This window comes from Camelus dromedarius, chromosome 15, assembly GCF_036321535.1.
Source record: "Camelus dromedarius isolate mCamDro1 chromosome 15, mCamDro1.pat, whole genome shotgun sequence".
In the NCBI taxonomy this organism is placed as follows: Eukaryota; Metazoa; Chordata; class Mammalia; order Artiodactyla; family Camelidae; genus Camelus; species Camelus dromedarius.
The window spans coordinates 1,550,615-1,562,809 of record NC_087450.1 but is presented as its reverse complement, the minus strand read 5'-3'; the positions used below and the strand labels follow the sequence as shown (position 1 = coordinate 1,562,809).

The window sequence follows — 12,195 nt, the reverse complement described above, 5'->3', positions numbered from 1 at the left end:
TTAATGTGGTGAAATTCTATGTTTTTGTCTGCATAGAGTGCACTCAGAGACTCTTTTTATTTTATTTAAAAAGAATAATTTCTATTCCTTAAAAAAAGAGAGAAAATAAAAAACAAACAATAACAACAAAAACCCAGGACCCCTGATGGCTGAAAGTTTTAAACCAAAAATAATTATCTTACTTTAACATGTGATTCACCTCCTACTCTGCTATATAATTTTTTATCTGTGGGTTTTTAGGGTATTTTAGATACATTTCATGCCATTATATACATGGTTACCTGCCTTCTGTGCTTTATCATAGTTTGAAAGAGTCCCTGTGGGCTTAATGTGCAGAAGGATTTCAAATCACATATAGGAATCCATGTATGTCTCATCTTTGGTGCATTTTATCTTGTCTCTATGGTATCATGCATCATCATGATTTTAAACATTTTTTTTCTTTAAAGTATTGTATCCCATAATCCAAAGGGAATTTTTACAGACGTTCACTATGTAAAACCACTGCTAGTGACCTCTTTTCCTCCCAGTTGGCCCAATTTCTTCAGAGTTCCCTAGTTTCTTGCATGACATAGTGCTTCTGATTTGTTACATACAAGGTAGTATATTTCAATCTTAATGAAAATGCTGCAAGGGGAAAAATATTTTAAGCAAATTTATATCAAAATAACTTGCATTAAAATGCTGGTAAAATGGATTAAAATTAGAAGATAAGCGATCCCAACTCAATTGTTCAAGTTTAGTCATGAAATAGGGGTAGGGTAGGGACTGGGGTAAGTTGCATGTGTTACAGCCTACCAATTCCACACTACCCATCACTATAGCCCTGCCAAAGACCTTGCAGTCCAGAGAATGAATTTAGATATAAAACCTTTTCCAGGAGAGTTACTATCACTACTAAAAAAGAAAAAAAAGAAAGTATGTACTTGATATTTGAGAAATATTTTCAGGTAACAGAGACTCATTGAATCATGGAATCTTTATCCTTCCCAACAACCCTGCAAAATACTTTGCTTTATATAGGAGAATAAACAGTTTTAGATAATTTACATTATTTGCCCCAATTAACCCTTTGTCTACACCACACATAAAGGTACTGCAGAAATTGTATTTACACACACACATCTCCCAGTATGTTTCACCATATAAACAAAAATAATCCCCACTGTGACCCATTACACTTTCCTTATTCATACACTTATCTGTAACTGCCAAGGGCGCTAACTCTTCAGCCAGTACCACCTGAAGGTATCAGATCTTTCATAGGACTATGTTTTGAGTAGTGGGTTAAATGAACTTTTGGAATTTGTGGTTTGAAATTTTTATTATATAATTGGCATATGTATTATGTTCTATTATTGATACATTTTATAAATGTCATTATGTGATTGTACCATATAAGTAGTAAAAGGAAAATTTTAAAGAATAGTTAAATAACTGCCCGTATATTTAATACCTGAAGCTTTAACATTGTTTTATTGTGTTTTCCTTTTTGCTTTGTTATCCATATTTATGTAACTCTCTCTGTCTAGATATCTATATGCATACCATCAGGGTTTCTCAACCTTGATACTATTGTGACCACTGGCTGAATATTGTTACAGTTTGGATAGTGGCTACTGTAAAATACTGAACAGCTTAACTGGACTCAAACCATTAGATATTATCTGAGGAGTAAAATCACTCCAGTAGAGAACCACTGATGTATTTCCATATTTTTTTCGATCTCTAGATTTTGATGTCCAGTAGATGAATTTATTTTCAAATATTCTAACCTGGAACATTTAAATGTATCATATTCACACTAGCTTTGCATACTAACACGTCTCCAAGAAGATAATTCACCAAATCTATTGACTATGCTGATGTCTCTATTCGGAATATGTTCTCTACTAAGTCTGGATGGAAAAGTACAATCAAACAGTGCTGAGTGAATTCATTCTCACGGGAATCACAGACCGCTCTGAGCTGCAGGCTCCGTTATTTGGGCTCTTCCTCGTCATCTATGTGATCTCAGTGGTGGGCAGCTTGGGCGTGGTCATCCTCACCAAAGTGGACTCCGGGCTACAGACACCCATGTACTTCCTTCTCAGACACCTGGCTTTTACTGATTTGGGTTATTCAACTACCATAGGACCCAAAATGTTGGTAAATTTTGTTGCAGATCAAAATAAAATCTATTATTTTTGTGCTACACAACTAGCTTTCTTTCTTGAGTTCATCATTAGTGAACTTTTCATTCTGTCAGCAATGTCCTATGACCGCTATGTGGCCATCTGTAACCTTCTGCTCTACACATTCATCATGTCACAAAGGGCATGTCAGGTGCTGGTGGCAGTCCCCTATCTCTATTGCACATTTGTTTCTCTTCTAGTCACCACAAAGATATTTAATTTATCCTTCTCTGGCTACAATGTCATTAAGCATTTCTACTGTGACAGTCTTCCTTTGATATCTTTGCTCTGTTCAAACACTTGTGAAATTGAACTGATTATTCTGATCTTAGCAGGTTTTAACTTGATTTTCTCCCTTCTGATAGTTCTCATGTCTTACCTGTGCATTCTTGAATCCGTTCTCAAGAAGAACTCTGCTGAAGGTAGGCAGAAACCTTTCTCTACCTGTGGGTCCCACCTGACAGTGGTCACAGTGTTCTACAGGACTTTGACATTTATGTATGTGCAACCAGAGTCCAGTCATTCCTTTGACACTGACAAAGTGGCTTCCATATTTTACACCCTCGTCATCCCCATGTTAAATCCCTTGATCTATAGCCTGAAGAACAAAGATGTGAAATGTGCCCTACAAAGGATGTGGAAAAAACTATGCAATGTTTTCTCTTAAAGTTTACATACAATATGAGTCCTACAAACTGGTTATGGACCTTAAATTTTGCTCTGTTTGCCTCCAAAAGAAATAGTGAGCATTAATGAGTTCAACACATATTTATAGATTGTCTTACATATGCCAGGTATTTCTAATTATTGTAAATAAATTAATGAACAAAAGAGTAAAAATATTTGACTATCTTGAGTGGGAACTATCAATTACATACATAAGTAAAGTAAATGTTATAACACAGTAGGATGTGTTAGGTGGATATAGACCAGAAAAAAGCTGTCAATGATTCTGGTATTTTTCTCATCTATTAGAATAAAATTGTAGAGTGTGTGTCTGTACTTCTAAGTCCTTTCTTTTCCTTCTGTTTTAGCCTTCACACTCTTCCTTGTTATGTTTTATCTGTGTATTTGATGACTTGAAGTACTCTGTCATATTAGTTTAATCAAATATCCTTATTTTAAACATTGGGATTCCACTTTTTTTACTCATCAATTCCTTCACTTCTGTATATGAGTCTAATAGTTTCACCAAACATCTGTAGGTTCTGTTTGGTGTATAATTTTTGTCTCAACCAGTCCATTTGGTTGATATCAGAAGATATTCCAATTAAGATAAATTTTGTGGTCCCTCATAAGCTCCCAGATTTGTAAATTTTATTCCCCCAAGTCGTTGTTCTTTTTTTATAACTGGCAGTTTGGTTTAGGAGACTGTAATATATTCCTGTCTTTTTGACAAAAAAAAAGTAATTATCCATGTTTAAAAGTTATATTCCAGTTGTTTCTGTATCCTTGTTAAAATAGAAATCCACAGCAAAGTGAAGACAAGACAAAATCTGAGTAGATCTATAATAAATTGAAGGAGGGCAAAAATTACTATTAAGTTCTCAGGACATGCATGCTGATAAGGAAACAAGGGAGTTTCCATTTTAAGAAATACCCCTAAAGATTTGTAGGAGGAATTCGGTAAGGCACAATACAAGAGATAAATGTTCTTTCCCAAAAAAGAGAAGTCTGTGAGGGAAATAATCATTCTCCAACACCTTCTGCTTCTCAGACTTTGAAGAAGCTTTTTATGTAAGCTTCAGCCACTTGAGAAATTAATTTAAGGACAAAAGAATATATTGACTCTAATACTATTCACTACTTAAAGAATGAAAGCCATAAAGCATGACATGCGATCACTTTTTTTAAAAAATTAAGCTCTGTTGAGCTAGAATTTGTTAAATGATCCATTACATGCATGGTGACAGTACTCCTAAATGATACAGTGGGGAAAGGCTGAGTGTCATGTGCAGGTGCAAAGTTTGGGTACTACGGTATTTTAGGGTGTAGCATTCATATAGACCAAGAAAAACACCTTCCCAAAGAGGTACCACATATTGAGTGTTGCCCTGACTCATGGAAACACCCAAAGGCTGCCCAGCACAGTGACTGGACAGATGAAAGGAACATACAACTCAGAAATATTTACCAACATCATGGAAAGAAGCTTCACTGATAAACCTACACTATGTGTCATTGATAGAGTGCCTGAAAATGGGAGAGAGAAACAATACTAATTGAGAAGCTTGAATATGAAAATTAGATGGTATTATCTTTAGAATAAGAAATTCATTAGGTATTTAATGACTCACAACAACCATCATATTCTCAAGTGTCAAACTGCATCTGCGTATGGTTTCTTCATTGGAGAAAGGTGCCACTGGGAAAGAAGGAGAGTGTGGGAAATAACAAATCAGTACCACAAATATCCCAGGGTCCCCTGGGAAAAGAGCAACCGCTGGAGAGCTGACCGTGATGCTATCAAGAAGCGAGCTCTCAAAGTCCTGGAACGGGAGGGGTTCTATTCTAATTTCTAGCATATGTGAGTGGAAATATGAGGGGCATGCCCTTCACAAGCGCACATGGTGCTTCTCCATTTCCTACTATTTCATATTTGAACAGAAGTTTACATTGTATTTACAGGCAATCTTACCTTCCTTAGCTTCTCGATGATAAGGATTAAAATATTTTGTATGAAATCCTGACAAACTTGTGTGTTTTGCATAGTAATGCATATCCAGTTATGGGAAGCCTTGACTTCTATCAGTTTGTGTTCACATAAAACAAAAAAAATAAATATTATCCACTATAGGAAGCCTTGAATCATACGCCATCGAACACGCACCACTAATAATCTCTGGTGTGACATAATGCCTTGGGGTGCATGATTAAAATTAAGTCACTCCTTTCTGCAAATACTCAGTGGCAACAACACTTTCAGTGGCTAGGCTGACTGGCCACAACAGTCTAACAGAGGCTCGAGGCCCTTGAGGGCCAGACTTCTCATGCCAGCTCCATCCGAAGGGTTTTCCTTGAGGTTCACCATCATAGGAAGAGCATGTCTACCCAGAAAGAGGCAGAGACCAGAGAGAGATCTCTCATCCAGGAAACATGGCTGTGTTGCACAGTCTGCTTGTAAAGCTGATGAGGAAATGTGCAATTGTCCTGCGACTGTCACAAACCTGATGGAATAAAATGTGAACAGCAAGCCCTCAGGAGGGAAGGACTGGCTGACGTGTCATTTGCAGGGCAGTCTGACTTACAGGTCAGACTTAGGCTTTCACACTGGTGACTGGAAACCCAAGCTGGTGGGACCTGGCCTTCGCTGCTGGGTTGTAATGGTGTCCACAAACTGGACAGAGACTGAGGTCTATTGAAAGTTGTCTCCACTGACTCTCCTGGTCTAGAAATGTATGATCTTGGAAAAGAGGGTACTTTGGCTTGGAAAATCTGTTAAAGTGACATGGTAATATTAATTGACATGTGATTTGCTGAGTGTGCTGCAACCATATGGTACAGCAGAGGCTCCGTAACTTCCCTTGATAACCTGAATGAAAATAAAACTTATGAAAAAAGTGATCACAAGGAACACATTATGTGAGGTTGACCTAAAAGCCCCATAACATAAAAACAATTGGCGGTCGCATTGTTAGAGAAATTAGTACTTTAGCTTTGGATAAGTTACATATATAGTAGCTTTGTGTCCAGAAAAAAACTGTAGGAAGGTAAAAAAGAATTGAGAGATACAGGGCAGAGGGAAAGAAATGTTATAAAACATATGAGGGGCTGTAGTTATGGGTAATATGTTTTTGTTTACAAAATCCCAACTTGACATTGGATAATTTGGGCTCTATTAAATGGTCAGCATTCTAACTTGTACAGAAAACATTATAGAAATTGATGTAATAAACATTTCAAAAAATATCTAAGGAATATGTAGCAAATAACAAAAGTCAAAGTTAAAATACTGGAAGAAATTCCTTAACAGTTAGTTTGTGTAATTATTTCTAGTCCACGGGACACCTAATGCTCTATTTGATAGAGCTCACTTCCAGAATTAACTCAAGGAATTTGTGGGGACTATATGGAAAAATAGATAAGTAAAAATATGCTTCCAAAAATGATGCATGGAAGTCCAGTTGACATGATTGTATGCTGCATGGACCATATGAGGAGGCTATGTTACTAACAAGGATGAAAAACTTGAGAGGTCCTATAGCCGGTGGCTTCCTTGAGCTGAGATTTTCCTGCATACAGCTTATTTCTGGTGCCCAAGTTTGTTTCAAACAGAAAAGTCCTGGGGCAATGGAGGCTGAAATCAGGGGTCATTGGATCTCTGCTGTGGGGTTATCCATGCTGTTCTGTCTGTCCTGTAAAGCCTCTTAAAATTAAATAATTTTTTTTATAGAGGTATAGTCAGTTTGCAATGTTCTGTCAATTTCTGGTGTGCAGCACAATTCTTCAGTCGTACATGAATATATGTATATTCATTTTCACATTATTTTTCATCATAAACTACCATAAGATTAAAATTAAATAAATTTGATACTGACATCCCTCCCCTGCAAATATCAAAAGTGTAACGGAAATATTATGAACAAACTTTTGTCCATGAATTTGAGACCATACAGGCAAATTCCTTGAAAGACTCAAAGTATAAAACACACTAAATTGTAATAGAGAAATTTTAGAGCTAGATATATTTTTAAAAATTGAATTAATAGAAAAACCTCCTAAGAAAACCAGAGGCTAAATGATGGTATCATTGACAAATTCTACTAATATTTAATGAAAAAAAAATCTCACACTTTCTTCTTCCAAGAAGTAGGAGAAAAGAGGTCACTTTCCAGCAAAATTTTTGACGTCAGTATAACTGAGACACCAAAACCAGACAAAGACAATACAAGAAAAGAATAACACAGCTTGCTAATCTGTAAACTCAAGATCATAGTCATAAAAAATCTTCAATAAAATATTAGTAAGTTTAATCCAATATATAGAATTAATAATAAATGATGACCAAAATAAGGTTTATTTTAGGAATGTAAGCTTAGTTCAACATTTAAATATCAATAATGTAGTTAATCATATCAACAGAATAAAGAAAAAAATATGGTTTCTCTCAGTTGATGCAGAAAAAGTGTTTGATGAAATTCAGTGTGCATTTACAGTAAAAAATAAAATTAAATCTCAACAATCTGGAAATAGATAAGGGCTCCCTGCAAAATGATACAGGACATCTACAGTAAAACTTACATGAACAGCACACTTAACTATGAAAACATAAATATTTTCCTACTAAAACTGGAGAAAGACAAGACTGTTTTATCTCACAACTATTAAAGACCGTAATGGAGATCCCAGCCTGTGGAATAAGGTGAGGAAAAGAATAAAAAGACATACTGATTTGAAACTGATCAGTGAAATTGCCTCTATTTGTAGTTGGCATGATTGTTTACATAGAAAATGAAACTGTAAAAGTTACTAGAACTAATCACTCAGTACAGTAAATCCACAGTATGCAAAGCCAACATACAGAATTCTTCTGCATTTCTGAATATATGTAATAAACAATTGGAAATTTTAAAAATTATACAAATTAATACAATAAAACCAAAATACATGATTTTATTATAAATCTGACAGAATATGATCAAGCTCTACCTGTTGAACACAGCAAAACTGATGAAACAAACTGAAGATGTGTAAATGGAGAATTATATTTTGCTCATGGATTGGAAGCCACAGTATTTTTAAGATGTGAAACATCTATTCATTAAGTGGGAGAAATCTAGAAGCTGATTCCAAACTATAAATGGAAGGACAAAGAAATTAGAATAGGCCAAAGAATTTTAAAAATAAAAAAGGACAAAGTTAGAGGACTCACTTGTTCTATTTTTATTTGTTGTGTGTCTACTATACACTTAAAGAAAGGCAAAATGAGAGCTACTTATTCAAAACATAACAAAAAATAGCAATGTTAAATAATCACAAAAATAGAAACACAATTCAAAACTTCTAAAGAGACTGGGCGAATTGATGTTTTGTTACCTGGGGGTTGAATTTCATATATAATTTTACTATACTTAACATCATGATTTCTGTAAAGCTATGTCTTCAAAACATAACAAGACACCTTTATTGTTTTCCTCACCTAGGAAATTCCAAGGATGTTAGGAACAATGTACAAAAATGGAGGATGAAGATCGATCAAATATGTATTTTTTATCATAATGTCACAATCACTCTTTAGACCATTTAAAACACAAATCAGTGAAGGCAGATTTTGGCTATAGACATTATATCTATATTCTTAGAAAATTGAAAACCAATTATTTTTCTTAGTAAGTACTTTATTTTTATGTCTTCAAATGCAAGTATTATTATACAATTATTTTCTCTAAACAACCAAAAATATAAATGTAATACTCTACTGTGTACTGACTCAGAAATTCACAACCCAGGATACCAGAAGAAGACTTATGTGATAGACTGTGGTTTTCCTCATGCAGCTGTATGGTTACACAGCTTTCTCCTATTGGCTGTCTCCTCATATGGCAAATAAGTGTATAGAATGAAATTATCTGTGCAGTCCTTAGAAGCTTTAACATTCATGGAAGTCTTTGAAGTGAGAACCAACTGGTACAGTATTATAGGGTTAACAGTGATTTCAAATTATCAGAGGGAATATTTCATTTCTATGGCTCTTCTCACAGCATCCTTTACCTCTTTGTTTCTCAGACTGTAAATCAGGGGGTTTAACATGGGAATCACTAGTGTGTAGAACACAGAAACCATCTTCTCCTGTTCTACAGAATACTGGGAGCTTGGCTGAATGTAACTAAAGCTTAAGGTACCATAGAATATGGTCACAGCAGTCAGGTGAGAGGCACAGGTGGAGAAGGCTTTCTGTCTGCCTGCTGCTGAGCGGATCCTCAGGATAGCAACAGCAATGAACATGTAGGAAATGATCACAGTCAAGAAGGTGGCCATGGCAATGACTCCAGAGAAGATTGAGAGCATCAGCTCATTCATGGAGGTATCAGAACAAGACAGCTTTAGGAGTGATGGAATATCACAGAAGAAGTGGTTGACAACATTCAGCCTACAGAAGGACAGTTTCCCCAAACTTATTGTGTGTATTAACAAGTTAATTATTCCACAAATCCATGACCCAGCGACCAGCCCTGCACATTTCCTCTTAGGCATGGCTATAGTATAAAGCAAAGGATTCACAATGGCGACGTAACGGTCGTACGCCATCACCGACAGCAAGAAGCCTTCTGTGGTAACAAAGATCCCAAAACATAAATGCTGTGCCATGCAAGCAGAGAAAGAGATGGTTCCCTTCACAACCACGAGGTTGGTCAGCATCTTGGGTGCTATGGCAGATGAGTAGCAGGCATCCACAAATGAAAGGCAGCTGAGGAAACAGTACGTGGGAGTGTGGAATTTGGGTGTGATGTAGATTAACAAGATCATGCCCAGATTCCCCACCAAAGTAACAGCATAAATCACCAGGAACAACACAAAAAGCACAACTTTCAGTTCAGCCCAGTCTGTCAGTCCTAAAAGAATAAATTTAGTGACAACTGTAAAATTCTCTTCAGCCATTGGTTAATTCTTTATCTTGACCTCTGAGGTGAAAAATACATGCAGGTTAGAATGGACACAGGAGAATCTGGTATTTATTATTAAAAGATAATAGAAACACTATAGGCTTCTGTCCTTGGAGCTTGATTAGATTGCTTCGATTTGTGTGTGTGTTACGTATAGTTCTATTCTGTAAGAAAATGATGAAAATGCATTTTGCCTCTCACAAATTTAATTCTGTCTCTAAAGTGCCTGCCTCTATAAGAAAATGACATCTGGCATGAGGGACATTGATGACAAGTGAAAAGAATTTTCAAAATTTAATTTAAGCCTTCTATAAATCTCCTCATTTTTAGGTATAAAAGAAGTGCATTACAAGAAGATCTCAAATCAGCTCTAGTATTACACATGTAACTAGTCCACAAAAGCACTATGATATAAGCAGAGATAGGCAAAGATTATGAGATGGGGTCCTGACCGCCAAAGATGATGTCATGATCCTCTTAAAAGTGTCTAAATCTCTGGCCCCTTCTGATGCCTCCTTATCAACACCATGGAAGGAGATCACCAGTGGACTCACTCAACCACGAGACTTGGAGCACAGAGAGCTACGTCTTGCCTGCTTGGAGCAGTTAGAGGACATCACAAATTACATGCTGATTTTTGGCTTATGCACATTATGCTTATATGCTTATGTATCTGTTGTTGTATAAGTTTCTATAAAATGTCATGCTTAACATTTTCTATATTTAATTATTTAATATATCAATTATAGTTATGCATATATAAATGTATGTATGTATATACCCACATACACACATGCATAGATAAGATAAAATGTAGCATGTGGATAACCACAATTACCTATTGGTCTGGAATACTCTTTCTTATCCTTTATATAATTATATATAAACTGTTATGGTTTTCTAAATCCAGTTTCCATTCATTACTTTTTGTTACTTAGGTTTTTTATTCTAATATATCCTGCTTTTTAAAGAAAATACATATATCCAAAATAAAATAGAGCTCACTCATATTCTGTATTTAGTCAAGATTATTTATATTTTTAGGAATAAAGATATAAACACAATGATAAAATTTGGTTTATCTACATCAATTCTGCTGATTTATTTTAATTAATATACTTAAGTGTATTTTTAGGAATAAAGATATAAACACAATGATAAAATTTGGTTTATCTATGTCAATTCTATTGATTTACTTTAATTCATATACTTCAGTTGCCACAAAAGGAAAGTGGTTAGCATTAGCCCAAACTGCGATTAAAAGATGTTTCTGTCATTTATTGATTTATTGACTTTGGTAAAGTCATTTATCTTCTCTCAGACAGAATATAATTACACCTACATCACACAATTTCTCATACAGTTCTTAGACACTACAAAAATTTACTTACCAAAATGTATGAGTTCTTTCAGCAATAATATTAAATCTAGGTATTTCAAAACCAAATATAGCATTAGTCCATGACATCTGAATTATCCAAAACACTAGCTAGTAACTTTATGTGAATATTTAAATAGAATTTGATGAAATTTCTGCTCTTTGAATTAATCCCAATTCAAGTGTTCAATAGCCATTTGCAGCTAGTAGCCACTGTACTGAATGGCACTAATTATAGAACATTCCCATTACTGCAGGAATATGTATGTTGGTTAGAATGCTCCCCTAGTTCTCTGACTTATCTTTTAAGAGTACCAATTAAATAAAATTTTCTCAAAGAAGGATTATATATTGTGAATAGTGTTCATTGAAAGAATAATTAAGGATATGGGATTTCCAGACAGAATTTAGAAATTAAACTATATTACTTGTTCAGGGATGCCCATCTCCTGCAAAACTTAAGGTGGTATTGTGAACAGAACTGAATGACAGAGGTGGCATAGAGAGAATGGAATTGGATTCAATATTCTAAACATTCATGATTCTATCTGATTTAAAACAAACTTTCGGATAATAAGGACATTTTAAAAAGAAAAGAAAAACATCAGTTTTTATAAAATAAGTTTAACTTACCAAAAGAAAATATTTTAAAATTTCAGCTCTAGAAAAGTCATGTCCTTTTCCATGTTTCCTTACTTTTAATAAAAACAATATATTCACAGTATGTAACTGAAGACACCTCCAGGTAAAAGGGTTGAAGGTAAATCTGTACTATTAATATACAACAAGCAGAACAATGAACCAACAAATGAAGTCTTAGCGTATTGTTTTTCCCTCTAAGAGGACAAATTTGGATAGAAGGGAGAACTGTATACACATATACATTTTACATCAGCCTCTAATAAGCTCTTACAGCTTAAATGTTACAAAGCAATGCATGAAACCTTGGGAGACCCTGCTCTTAAGGGACTTTACATTTTCCCATGACTCATAAATCTCTCTGAAGTGTGTAATTAACTAAAATGCTATAAAGAATTTA

The 12,195-nt window shown here is 34.9% G+C and overlaps 2 protein-coding genes across 2 annotated transcripts; one reads left to right on the top strand and one right to left on the bottom strand.

The window, feature by feature from the left end:
* Nucleotides 1-1,791: 1,791 nt before the first annotated feature.
* LOC135322950 (olfactory receptor 8K3-like) lies at nucleotides 1,792-3,182 on the top strand. The gene has a single exon (XM_064494219.1). The coding sequence runs from the start codon at nucleotides 1,903-1,905 to the stop codon at nucleotides 2,839-2,841; it is 939 nt and encodes a 312-aa protein (XP_064350289.1). The 5' UTR covers nucleotides 1,792-1,902; the 3' UTR covers nucleotides 2,842-3,182.
* Nucleotides 3,183-8,837: 5,655 nt separating this feature from the next.
* LOC116155461 (olfactory receptor 5J2-like) lies at nucleotides 8,838-9,987 on the bottom strand. Its single transcript, XM_064494242.1, has one exon. It carries the CDS (start codon nucleotides 9,771-9,773, stop codon nucleotides 8,838-8,840), a length of 936 nt encoding a protein of 311 aa, XP_064350312.1. The 5' UTR covers nucleotides 9,774-9,987.
* Between the last annotated feature and the right edge of the window lie 2,208 nt (nucleotides 9,988-12,195).